Source organism: Wyeomyia smithii, chromosome 2, assembly GCF_029784165.1.
Source record: "Wyeomyia smithii strain HCP4-BCI-WySm-NY-G18 chromosome 2, ASM2978416v1, whole genome shotgun sequence".
Lineage (NCBI taxonomy): Eukaryota > Metazoa > Arthropoda > Insecta > Diptera > Culicidae > Wyeomyia > Wyeomyia smithii.
Window position 1 is genome coordinate 217,594,699 of NC_073695.1, and position 14,477 is coordinate 217,609,175.

General features: G+C 38.3%; 1 protein-coding gene across 9 annotated transcripts in view; it reads left to right on the forward strand.

Moving 5' to 3' along the window:
* The window catches only part of LOC129725242 (protein O-mannosyl-transferase TMTC1-like), a 577,063-nt gene that overhangs the window by 415,090 nt on the left and 147,496 nt on the right, over nucleotides 1-14,477 (forward strand). For all 9 annotated transcript variants that reach the window (XM_055680803.1, XM_055680807.1, XM_055680804.1 and 6 more), the window contains one exon: nucleotides 10,062-10,239. In XM_055680803.1, the coding sequence (XP_055536778.1) occupies nucleotides 10,062-10,239 (178 nt within the window). The remainder of the gene's footprint in view (nucleotides 1-10,061; nucleotides 10,240-14,477) is intronic.

The window sequence follows — 14,477 nt, forward strand, 5'->3', positions numbered from 1 at the left end:
ATGATCCCTTTGTATCAATTGATGGAATATTTGTAACTTTATTTGATTATACAAGTTCGACAACATTTTTATATGAAATAATTCGCGTCGATTGTGCTTCAGTATTACGTAATTAATTATTGACTTCATATCAACATAAATCTTAAAATAACATGTTTTACAACATAGTGATCAGTGTATAATTGGATACATTATAGTCTATCGATATCTACAACAAAAACTCATTTTGAGGGTGTTTGCTTACAAATATGTTATTTTGTTGTGTGGAAGAAAGCTCCACCGGTAAAGTTCCACTGTTGCACAACATAAAACGATTCCCATATTTCATGTATGCGTTTTTCATACGGTATAAAATCTCTTTGCATCTTGTGAAACGGGATGTAATGACGCAACTTGAAAAAAAGGCCGAGCCACTTACAACCTTTGTCTAAAATAAACATCAGCGAGATGATATTGTGGTTTAAAATTCTCTGATACAAACACCAGACAAGACAAAGGATGATATCATGTTTTATTAAATTATTACGTTCCCTAAACGAATTTTGATATTTTTTCTAGAATTGAGAGCTAAGGACGCTGTGTGTGGAGATTTTGGAAATTGCTCACATCATTGAGCTCATAATAATATTCCTCAATAGAAATATAATTGAGTAGACAAAAATAAAACAAAACAATAACGTCAATCTCTTCGTTGCGCGAATGTCATTTTACCATCTGTTCTTTGTGCAAGTGCCGACGGTCGTTCTACACTTACGAACGTGAGCCCACTGCGACGCACACTAACGAAGCGAACCAAATATAAGTGTTGACCGTTTACAAGCCTGTTCACCGTAACTCGATCATACTGTGCCTAAACAGCGATATATAAAAAGCAAATTCGATTCCAAACAAAAGTTTTGCGTGTTCTGACTAAAATGCTGAATTTATTTCATAAATGGTTTTCACACTTAAAAATGTTGGTTCATCTTACAGCAGACGATTATTTCGACATCATCGCAGCATTTCGATCTCTGTTCTCATATCTGCATCAGTCAACGTCAGCCCGAATGAGATGGTGGATTTGTGGTCCCCCTGCCGCACAGCTGCAATATGCACGACGCAACAGCGTAATAAACTGTTGCGTGGCTTACAGTACAATATTTCCTGCTCCCAATTGAATGACTAACGAAATAAAATCTTTTTGAGTCTTGCGAAACTCAGGAAATGACATGAATTGGAAAAATACATTGGACATTGGAGAAAAGCAGAGCCACGAAAGCGAGCTAGTGATTGATTAACCGCCGCTTTGCCCATAGGTTTTTGGTTCACTTTTCCTCTGGTTTGCAATCGGAAAGATATTTCTCAAATGTTTAATATTTCTTGTTAATTCACAATGAATGTAATTCATTAGAAACAATTCAGTTTTTCTTTAAGTTCTTTCACCTTTTTTTGACAGCTGTAGAAAAAAAATCCAAATTTTTAGTTGTCATATCCAGTGACTTTAAAATTGGCGGTTCACTGGTTGCAAACATACTGGTTATAAAGAGTACAGTATGTGAAAATAAACGGACATGTCTCTGGTTCATTCACTATTAATTCCGATGTACTTAAAGGAAGCCACTAGGATCGCTGTTTTTCGTACTCGTTACATAACTCTGGTTTATGCTGATAATTTAAAAAATTTCCAGCCCGCCAAAAAAAAAACAGCGATTGTTTCAAATTACATCCGGGCAAGCAAATTTTTTAACAATTCTGCTCAAATAGTGGCCTAAATATTACCGCGTACAAATGTTCAGTTTGACAATTATTTGTAAAACATCTCTGACCGAGTGTAAGTACCATTTCGATTAAAGTGACCACGTGAAGATACAGCTGGCGACCTTGGCTTTATATTTATTTGATGACTTTAGTTTACTAACCATATTGACAATTTAGTCACAGACAGTCTTTCATTCCATATTAACTATTTACAGAGCGTCGTCTGGCGTCTCCAATATGTACCGCACATTTAGCAAACTGAAGGAATTCAAAGTTCAAGTTCGCGAGTTTTACCGTACGGAAGCTCAGATGCAATAGTGATCAACAAGTTCCCTATTAATAGTTAAGCGAATTAGTCAAAAATGACACTATGCTCACATAGTATTTTTCACCAATGTAGTAGCAGGAAGGACCGGTAAAAAAAATGAAAAAAAATGCCGATTTTTCATGGGTTTACCTTCACACGCACTGACGAAACTTCTCGTGCCGCATCAATCGTACACTGTAAAAAAATTTCACGTCAAACTGAAGTGATTTGCTGTTGAATTCGCACTACTTGCCTAACATTTCAAAGTGAAAGTGAAAAACGATGAAATCAACAGCAAATCACTTGATTTTCTGTTGTTATGTTCATCTCTTTTGATATGCCTATGTTCGAGGTACGGAATGTCGGTCATTTGGATATTATCAGCTAATCATAATATATTGAAAAGATTTCTGTTTATTTTATATTTTTCAATTTTATTTTATTTTAGATTTTCAATTTAAATACAAAATGATCTCTGTCACCGTGTCGGTGCAATTGATTTCAGGATCTGTAAAACAATTGTTTTATTATTATTTTAATATCAAAGATGCAATAAAACTTACTTTCAAACAAATTGTTATTCTGTGGGGAAAATGTGCAGCTTGCGCTTTTCGTCACCGTCACTATGTTTGTTTCGTTTTATGTTTTTGACGTTTGTCAATTGGAATTGCAGCTGTAATTCAATTGATTTAAACAGTGGTGCAAATACAAGAGATATTCATCATAATATGATGGTGATTTCCATTGAATAGTTTTCAACGCAAGATCATTTCGTTGGGAAGTGTTAATCATTGTGAAATCAACACTAAATCATTTCAATTTACAGTGCGATTTGACGAATTGAGTCAAGTGCAAAAACACTTGAAGTAATCGTGCCATTTATTTACAGTGTAGTAACCCATGAATTAGCAGAATAAATTTGACAGCTCTATTAGTCGAGCTCTAACCGTGTTGGCGAAAAAAGAGAAGCTACTCCGTTTAGAAGTGTGCGCGTTCAAAGAACGGTACTCCACCTTGACAAACAACATACATCCGTTCCGGTACTATCATACAAAGTTCCGGCACTGTTGGCCTGTTCTGGTTCTTGGCACTATTGGACAACAATCCGAGCATCGAAAGAATGCCCTGAACGAGGGGAAGCTCCAAAGGATGCTGAAGAGGAAGATAGAGGAAAAAGCGGTTACATCGCTGCGTGCGCTTGGCCGGGAGTTCGGTGCAATCGGCCAAATAGTGAAAAATTGCCTGGCAAACATCAGCATACATGTCAGGAAGAGGTGGTCTCTTTCACTAGTCTCGAAGCTGTTAGCAACGACGAAGCGGCAGCGGCTTAATAAGATGGTCAAGTCGATTTTCCCGGCGAATCGCGACGTGGCGGTGGTACTGGACGACGACCCTATCTCACCCTGGATGGTAACGACTGGCAGGGCACTTCGTATTTTACTTCTCCTACGAAGGAAGAGACCGCGAGGTGAAACTTATTGCACACACCATGTTCCCCAAGAAGGTGCTGCTGTGGCTGACAATCAGCGAGAAGAAGATGTCAAAGCCGTTCTTCTCTCGCTCCAGGGTTTTAAGTCGCCTCTGCTCGACCTGCGAGTTCCTCCATTTCTGAAACAATTACCAAAGGTTGTTTTTATGGGGCCATAGATGTCAATGTGGATCAAATCCAATACTGCTTTAGACGATCTTTCGGCTTTCCGGTAGGGCGACAAAAGTGTCATTTTCCCCTATGACATTCAAACATTCATTTAGATTTAGATACCGCATTTCTCTGTGTCCAGGATTCATGAGAATAGCTGAATGCTTGCCGTTGAGCGATTTCATACAGTTGTTGCCAGCAAGCAGAACTCACGTTGCTTTTCCAGCAAACCAGAAGTCGTATAAGAGTGTTAATTCTAAGTCGCTCAAATGTGCATATCAAGTTGAAATTATAGAAGACGCAACATTGAATTTGTGTATATCGTATGAAATAAAAATCCTATGAAATGCAATATTAGGTTAGGCGTCGTACACAAATTACGTAACGCATGAAGGGGGAAGGGGGGTTGAGTTGGCGTTACTTATTGTTACATACGGGGAGGGGTGGTAGTTGAAACAGTTACGTTACTCTGATTTTCCTTCAAAACCGAAAATTTTTGGGGGTTTAGCGTTACGTAATTTTAGGGGGGAATCATATTTAACGTTACTTATCGTTACATAGGGGGGAGGGGGTCTAAAATTTGGATTTTTGGCATTACGTAGTTTGTGTACGACGCAATTTAACGTGTCAGATAAAATTGTAAACTGCTTCATTCCTCTAAGTCGTATGAAATGCAATTTAAAGTTTCAATTGAGGCCATTCAAGATAGCCTGCGAAGTTATTTAAAATCGCAACCCATTTTTTTACAATGTACGTATATGGGATTTGTACACATAGGCGCATTTCATGCATCTTATATGGTCTTTTTTACCAAATAAGGGTTCACGTAACAGAGTTGAGCGCGAGTTATATGAATCAATTTGTTTGCTGGGTTCGCAGCCAGCCTGCTGAAATACACCAGATTAGTTTCCAACTCTGAAACCAGTAGAACTCCTGATCTGGCAATGTATAGTCTCTTAATGCCATTCTTTCTCTCACAGATCAACATTCTGGTACCTTTTATTTCGACTTCAGCAATATTATCAAGAGTTGGCAAGAGTTTGAGTTGAGTTGAGTTTGCGTTTGATTTGGGAAAATTCCTCGTCACCACACATCTTGACGCGCCTAAATCAACGATATAACGATCCAGCCTTGTTTTTTACTATCTTCTCCTATTGACTAGAAAATGCGAACTCATCATTTACGGCATCTTTCTTCACTACTCGTACTATTGGCTCGAATAGTTTCCGATCTTTTGGTAGGATTGCGGCTCTCTTCAAGTTCAGTAACCGGCAGTCCTTTTTCTAGTGCCGTGGTTTTTGACAGTGATGATTCAGTACCTGCTTCGATTCAGATTAGACATTTAGCAAGGATTCCCTAAGAACGTTTTTTCGTCTCCTGAATCAGTTCCTTTTCTTTCCTTTTCGGATAGTTCTTCATCATTCGCCATAATATGGTCAGTATCAGCGTTATGCTAGACTTGTGCCAATGGTCTTCCCACCTATTATAGGCTTTTTTCGACGTAGTGCTTTTTTGAATCTAGACTTGAACTTGTACAATTGTACAATGACTTTTCTTTTATGTTTTCACACAATTAGCTTTGAGATAGGGATTTATCCTTTTGTTTTTTCACACAATTACTTTTAAATTATGACTTTTCTAGAGGGTTGTACTAAGGGAGTTGATGCTACATCTGAGCAGCGCACTACAGTGGAAGCTTTTTTCTATTCTGTTTTCTGCATAGTCAACACATTGGACTTGCTACCGAGGGTTACAAACTTGCATAAAAATTTATACTTTGATTAGGCAGGAAATAGAAAAAAATGTTAGAATAAAAAAATATTTTTAATATCGCCCTGTTCAATGAAACTTCGACTGAAATCAAACTGTTTCATTTTTCATTGTAAAGTTTTGAAATTTTTTATCGAATGAAGTACAAATTTTGAATGATTTATTTATTTTGGGTTTGCCAACATATGCGCTATTAACATTGGTACGTAGGACTAAATGTATACATTATATGCTGCAAAATACTGTTCATAGGCAACACTACCGTTTATAATTGATGGTCGTTATTGTAAAACTAACGATGCATGAATACATGAAAATTTTACACTAGTAGTAATTGCGAAAATTCTCATAACTCTTATCTTAAAGCATCTATAGTTCTGAAAAGTACCGATTCCATAATCTTCAGTATGAAATTCGTGCTACAGAACGCTGATGATCGCACCATGGGTAGCATTGAATATTTTGCTTGACCGCGCATAATAAATTTTGCTCTCCGCTGTGCCCTCCTGTAGCTGTGCCAGTTAAATATTCTGCACCGTACGATGGTAACTGTTGATTCCGTATACCAAATACCGGTAACTCGTATGCAGCTCTCGTTTCTCAATGTCGCGCATCTCTAACAGCTATACTCCACTCGCTATTGCGTGACAAACTGGACTGAAGCTGAATTTTCTACACGCAGTGTATCAAGTTCAGCGTATATTTTTGCCATTAGGGCGTGGCCACGCAGCTTAGAGAAAGACAAACGGAACAAAACACTTTGTTGAGTCAAAATACGTAGGCAGTGGAATTTATTCCGTCCATGTTATTGTTATCCGTGCTCGGGAAGCAAGGCAATAGCGAGGGAAATGTATGGGAAAGCTTGACCTTGGAACTTTTCATCTATTTTCACCATTAAGCAGTAAAGCAACAATGTTAAACATTATATCAAACAATTGTCACACATTTTATCCATCCAACAACATATAAATGACTAAGATGCATTAAGTCGTTCGCTTGCTAAAATCGTTTGAAATCTGACGCAACATTTGCCAGTTTTATTTTTAATTTCACAAAACATAGTCTGGTATAGAAAACAAAGACGTAGTCCTACGTCAAAAACTAAATGATCGTTATAGTAGCAATTTCAACCAAGTGCCACTATTTAAAAAAAACAGTTATTAGCACCTAAGGAAGTGGAAATTAATAATCAGTCTTTCATGAAAAACACGAAATCATTCAAATAAGCTCTTTATTCGATGCTGTTTTTTTAAGAAGCAGTTATGACGAAACTGAACGATGTAGGATTTATTTTCTAGGAACATGGAAATAAATATCCTGCATATATTCCAGTGATGATACCACAGTATGTTTCAAAGGAAAATTATTTAGTTTTAATAGAAGTCGCTTTCATTTGATAAGATGCATTAATTAAATTTACAACAAAATTACTCAATGTCTCTAATTGCAATTTCTGGCTTTAATTTAATTCATAATATGCTACCACAATTCTAGCCGTCCGTCAGAAGCATTAATTTTTGTTTTTCAAATGGCTTCCAGTTCGCAAAGAGAGCCTTAGGCTCGAATTCGCTGCAGTAAATTTTACAGCACCCGCAGGATTTGGTTAGCACTGATGTGGAAAATGAACATCTCGAATAGAACGCGCAAAAAACAGGCAACCCAAACGCGAGCACAAGAAGTTACCAACAGGCTTCCGCCTTTCCCAATCGTCGAATATTTATGTCGGTGTACAGCTTTCGTCAGTGCGGATAATTTGATCAGGGACTAATTTGGACAAATCAAACGAGCTGAGGTTCACTCAAAACTAATTGACACCCTGGTGGCGGCAGCATCAAGCTATGAAAGCCTTCTGCAGAGTGTGAGTCGTGTCGGGAAAACGGCAATTCAATCCATCGCTCGCTGGTTCTTCTGGGCTATCGGGCGCCTCGATTACACAGTGTAGCACATTTACACTTTCGTTTGCTGTGTGCGGTCGGGTGTTGGATTTCCAAACGCGAGTGGAAAATCGCACACCACAGCGTCTAATGATGGAAATTAGTTCGGCAATCTACGAGCAAGAACGATTGAGCTTTCATCGAGTGTTGGTAACGTTGCTGTTTATACTAGTTGTTGATTTCACACGTTGTTCAGAATCGTTCGAAATTTTGGAAATGGTTGTGTGCCAATATGAATATAATGTTGCAAAATTTGTAATACATTTATTGGATTGCAGTGCTATCCTTCACCACCGAGTTTCTCAGTCGCGATGGTTAAGTTATCGTTCGCGCCGGCTTCACTTCCGCGTTCGAAAATTTAGTGTTAATTATCACCGCAGAAAAAGCAAAAGTCATTATCATTTGTGTTCACAATTTCGTCTTCGCCAGAAATCGGCGACATTTCGAGTCACTGCGGCAGCCGGCGGAGAACATGCTTCTTCGTGACCTTAATTACAGCTGCCGGGCCTAAGCAACCAGCAAAGTAATATTGCGGCGATAGAAGTACTAAAAGGAAGTCTAAATCGCTCCCAAAGTGGGCCGAGGCTTCCGGTTGTCCTCGTTTCGAACGTATTCATTGCCTTGGAACACGCAAAGCAAGATGCTGTCTCGAGGGCAGCCGTGCGATGTTGTTCGTCTCGGTCTCGGTTAGACGGTGCCAGAGCGTTGGTAAACAAACGATTCCAGGGCAGAGGATGAAGTTGTCTCCTCGGTGATATTGAACTGAAGAGAATCTGAAACCGATTGAAGCGATACTGATGAGCGAACAAGCTAATGTGAATAGGGGTAGGGGTAATGTGAATCTGAGCAGCAACATGGGAGTTGTGCAAAAATTGCGCACACCCCATAGGGATGTGTCTTTCATTCTCAGCGAAATTGTAAGTAATTGTTCTTTTGAATGGAACCTTTTGCTTCATCAATCACTATCAAAACTACACAAAAGGAGTCAAGTGCGGTGTGATAAATTGCCGGTTGCGACTTTCATTGGTCTAGTCTGCACTACCGTAATGAGCGTCGTTTTAATGTAATAAACTCAGTCGATCATGTCTTTATATTTTGTCCGGTGATAAGAAGTTGTAAAATGTCAATTGCCAAACGAAGCTGTCTTAAAAATGTTGAAATCTGAAACGAACCGAAAAAATACTGCCTTTTTGAACAGTGAAGAAACTCTTTGATTGTTTTTAGAATCAATCGTGTGAAATTAATTTTATTCAGAAACTTTTGAAATTTTTCGCAATATTTAAAAAAAAAATCAGTATGCTCCTGAAAATAAGATTTGTTTATGTAAATCAAACGATTCGACAGTGAATAACAATTTTTGTAAAAAAATCTCACGGACATTCAAAACATTATTGGATAAAATTCCCAAAATGCTTGTATCTTTATATAGAGAGTTATATTTTATAGTTTTCAATTTTGTCTCAAACCATTCAAATCGGATGAGCACCAACTATAAGCATCAAAAGAATTTTTATGCAACATTGTATATGACGAAAGAATTTCAACCCAGATTGCTTGTCACAAAAAGTGAAACATTAATTGTCTAATTTAAAACCGAAGCTCTCTTCCAGGGAAGCACATACATAATATGCATACGACAAACAGAACAAACCGAATTGCATCTCTTGAGCATTGAAGTAAAGATAAAGGGCACATGGCCGGAAACTGAAACCATTGTTCTTCGCTTTCTTGCCCGGATATCCCGAGCCCGGACCATAGTAGCTGGCCGGACACAAACGAGAATCCTTTCGTCGCACTGTCTCTCCATCGGTAGCTACCATCCCACCACACCACCCTGACGGCTGTTTGGAGCAGTTGTGAAAAGTTCCTTTGACAAATTACCATCGATGAATAAATGATTAAAGTGAAACGAACAAATGAACGAAATTCCATTTCAGCTCGTCCTGTCCTATCCTGTCATCGTTCGCTGCGCTGCGGCTTTCTAGTTTCTATTATTTCTTTAGCTCGCCTTATCCAGTTACTTTGAATTTGTGCTCGGAAGCACGGATCCGTTGGCAAAGTTGATTTTGATATTATGAAAGCATAGCCGCATGAAAAACCCTGCCAGACTTTCTCCTGGCGGAGCGGGGACGGCAATCTTGTGTGCAAGTCACATGTGCACAGAGGAAGGCAATACAATCCTGCGGAGAAGGGAGGATACTAAAGCGATTAAAAACTCTACCGTACATGAAAATTGGTAACGACTGTAAAAGTCGGACCGGTACTCGAGGCGGTTAGCTTAGGCGGACGGGTTTGAGTAAAGTTATTATAAATTTTCATCATTCCTGTCATTTTCTCCATTATTCTTTAGACAAAGTTTGAGGGCTGGCGAGATACAGTGGGAGCGAAAGTTCAAACATCATCCAAATTGAATAACCTGGTTTGCTAGCAATACAAAAGATCGGAGATAATTACTGTTTAAATTTGCAGTTCTATGCGTAAAATGCGAAGAATCGCCCATTGTGCTCGGCTGAGATTCAATATTTAATACCGTTTTCTGTACTCACCCACGGGTTTTAGTCCTTTCATCGTTGCCGGTTTTTCCCCGTTGGCGACCGGCAGCCGGCTTTCTGTTTTTCTTTCTAACAATTCACTCTCACCCAGCCAGTTTCTGTTTTCTCTCGTTTGCTTTCAGATTGAATTATATAACCTTCGGCCTTCGCTCGCTATGGTTTCATGCTACCAATGTCGTGCTGCACGCTGCCGCCTGTGTCCTGTTCACTCGGGTCTGCACGACAATCGCCAGGCTGCGGAAAAATTTCGCCGTATTCGCCGGGGTGTTATTCGCCGTACATCCGATCCACACTGAGGCGGTAAGTATTTGGAAAATGTAGATGTTTTGCCTAAGTTTGCGGGTAAAAACGTGTTCCTGTATACCTAAATAGTTGGCCCGCGGTGGTACGGAACGGACATCCGTTCCGGGTGCCCTGTGGAGGCGCTGTTTACGCTCAGTTTCCGCTTAGCTTTGGCTTGTGATACTGAATTTTTGTTCACTGGTTAGTAAAACGATACCGTAAGCCAGGGTGAGATTGTGCCATACAAACTCATTGTTTATCAGCCATCCCATGGCGATCACAAGACCAATCTTTCATGAATAAGTTTCCTCGAATTATTAATCAAGAAAGACTAGTCTTCTGACCGGGAAGAGATGGCTGACAAGTCACGGGTTGGATGGCTCAATCTCACCCCCACTGGCACAATCTCACCCCCACTGGCACAATCTCACCCCCACTGGCACAATCTCACTCCGGCTGACGGTATCATTGATATTGGTCAATTTCTACCGCAGTATGCATGCATGTATATCGGTGTATCATGATCAAATCCATCAATCAAAAATTCTTATTTTACAATAATGACATAACCAAAGAAGAAATAATGGAATCAGAAATGATAGATGGGGATTCCATTGCAAGATGAAAATAAGAAGAAAAATGTTTCCGAATAACGAAGAGATTTTAGAATAAGCACAAAGTTATTGCAATTTGGTAATGATACACAATAGTCAAGTACATACATTGTATGCAAAAGTAATCAAACAAATTCGAGGCAAAATATGAAGAATACATCAAAACGTGACGCTTGATTCCGATTCCAGGTTACATAAAATAATTTTTTTTAAGTCTTCACTGTTGATGGTAGAATTTGAGTTTAATCTTTTTTGCTCACTGGTTAGGAATTAAATAATAATTATCACTATAAAATCATTAAATCTATCCAAACGAGTAAAAGGACTACAGCTAATATTATGAATTGTTTACTACCATGGCCTTACAGTTCTGTACGGGTCAGCAAGAAGTAACAGTCAGTCAGCAACAAGTCGAAAGCAAATTATTACAATTTAATTGATGAAGGCGTTATAAGCAATTGAAAATCAGAGTGTTGCAAAAATCAACTCTAAAAAAAAATCATCAAAGCGTAATCAGCAACAAATTTGAAAAAGAATCTAAATGCCGCGCATCAAAAAGGTTGATAATTTTTGCCTGGAATTCGGAATGAAAAAAAAATGAATAGAGTAGCATATGCAATAATATATTTTTGACAGGTTTTTAAAATTCCGAAGAACATATAAATAAGGGAATAGATATTAGAATAAATAATAACAGATTATATAGCAGAGGTTTGGGCTAACGTGACAATAATATTGGCCGATGTTGTGATATTTGAAAACTAGCTGATACCCGGCCCGCGTTGCTGCGCCTTTCAGCCTATGCGGACAGTTTTATTTCTCTCAAATGTGCCATAATTTCAAGCATACGATAACGTTTGAATTTATATTTATTTACATGCACATAAAGAGAACATTGAGAACCAAGCCATTATGAGGTAGAAACCATTATGTGTTTTCATTTGTAATAGAATTAGTTGTAGTTTTTTTTGGGCATTCTGTCATACACTGGGGACGCTTTTACACGGTTGGTTGTACTGCATTTAAAATATTCATACTAAACTTATTTGATACCACGTACAAACAAACTTCCGAATCGATTAAAAATAATCCGCGTTATTGTAAATATGTAGATATGTAAAACAACCCGCGTTAAAAGCGACCCAGTGTATTTGTTTGGCCAAGGATAGATTCAGCATTGTCTTAATCTTTAATAAGGCCAGGGTAGGGAAATGTACTGGTACGCTACAGTATTCACACGACAGCAGCAAGATTTTTGTGATTACCTCTGTGGAATGAAACACTACGCGACAGTAGCCGCTACCGAAGTTTCAGACGATCTGCTTTATCTCTTGCTTTTCGTCAGGAATTCAATATGAACAACAATTCTCTCGCTAACTTCTTTTTATATTGTTGTCATTGAATAGATCGTGTGTTATTGACTGTAGCTGTCTGTAGTATTTATTGCATTTATTACGAATTGAAGCGGAATCAATTTTCTTAGCATCAATTTTTATTTGGGCACGAGGACGTTAATTGAATTTGTAAGATTCATGCTTTTATTGTCCTGTTTTTGATTAAATATGCAAAATTTGGATGAGACTTTCGCTACAGCGAACTATTTTCGAATGAAAAGGTTTAAAAGTTGAGATTCAAATTTTCTGGTGTACACGATTGATGATATTTTTCGGCAGTACATACATAGTAATTATTAGTTTTCCATCCTATTACTGTGCTAAACTGTCGCATGATTGCCAATTATTGTCATTCGCACAATGCGACAGTCGAGATATCGAAGCGGCTGGAGATCGGCACAAAAGAGAATCGTTAACCATCCGTGTTGGCTTTAAGTCACACGATTCTCTCAAATAGAGAAGCGTACAGTTGAACGTTGCTGTCGCAGTCTGCAAGAGAGGCAACAGTATTTTTCGATACGGTGTCATGCAAAAATGTCAACTGTTCAACACACTGAATAAGGCAACACGTGAAAAAAATAGATTTTTTCGATACAAGATAATTTAAGAAGTGTTTTTGTTTTATAATTTAAAAGGTATCCATTAATTCTGATAACAAACTACACCTGTTTATGTAGGGTAATAAACAACTATTTCTATCATCATAAAATAAACTTTAGAAGGCCCAGTAATAAAAATGTTGGGGCCTATATTTCAGAATCAGCTAAATCAATAGTATCCGTAAGAGTCATTTAGTTTAATTTAAATGAGGTATTATCTCGTAATGTTGTTTGCAAAGCTGCCGTCGCAAATTTGGCTTAGAACTACATAAGGTTGTTTGTTACATGGCTTGCATTATTGCATGTGAGAACGATCGCATGGGATAAATTCGAAGTAAACTTCACTTTTTCAATAATTCTTTGAATGATAGTCGATAAGACTACGATGGATTATCATATTTCAAAATGTATATGTCAATAAATTTCGCAAATCATTTTTGGCTGTTATCCTGAAACCGGAAATCGCCATCTTGGATTTGGCATCTGGAGTCGATTTCCGACCTCTGGGTATCTTGGGCATTTTGGTTTCAAAAACAACCAATAAATAGCACCCAAGTATCCGGTCATTTTCGGAAATCGAATATCGCCATTTTGGATTTGAAAAAAGCACCTGGATTTGATTTCCGATCTCTGGATATTATAGTGATTTCCGGATCATGTTTGTGGCTGTTTCCAGCAATTCAACGTTGCAATTCGGGAATTTAAGTTGCCACTTCGGATTGAAAATTGTCGTCAGGAGTTGATTTCTGGCATATATGCATTATTCCGATTACGGAAGAACCCTTTTTGGTGGATTTCTGGAAACGTGCATTCAACATCTAAGGTTTCAAAAGAGCGTCTTTAGTTGATTTCTGGTCTCTTGGCATAATTTAGATTCCAGCAAAAACCCATATTAGGTTGTTTTACGAAAACCGGAAGCATTCATCGTGGATTTCAAAATGATCTGTGGAGACGATGTTCGGTCTCTGGTTATTATTTTGATTCTAAAAATAGTCATACTGTTTGGTATTTGGTCATTTCCAGTAACCGGAAGACGCCATGTTGTATCTCTAAATAGTGTATGCATATGATTTCCGGTCTCTGGGCATTATCTCGGTTATAGATCCACTATTTTTAGCTGTTTTCCAACAACCGGAAGTTGCCACTTCAAATTTAAAAATCGCGTCTGGGAGGATTTTTGAGCTATGTGCATCATTTCGACTACAGAAATGCCTATATTTGGTCATTTTCGGTAACCGGATGTCGCCATCTTCTGTTTTTAAATAGCGTCTGGATTTGACTTCCGGTCTCTACACATCATCTCGGTTATGGAATCAAACTTTTCGGCTGTATTCCAGCAACCGGAAGATGCCTCCTCGAATTTCAATGGCGTCAGTGGACGATTTTCGGTCTATATACATCATGTCGATTACAGAAATGCCCATTTGGGGTGATATTTGGTCATTTTCGGAAACCGGAAGTCGCCATCTTTGGTTTCAAAATAGTATCTAGAGTTGATTCCAGGTATCTGGGAATTATTTTTATTCCAAAAATACCCATGTTGGCTGGTATTCGGTCATTTCAGGCTGTTAACTTCAAAATGGAAATCGCCATTTTGAATTTCAAAATGGTGTCTGCAGCCGATTTTCGGTCTCTGGGTATCATTTTGG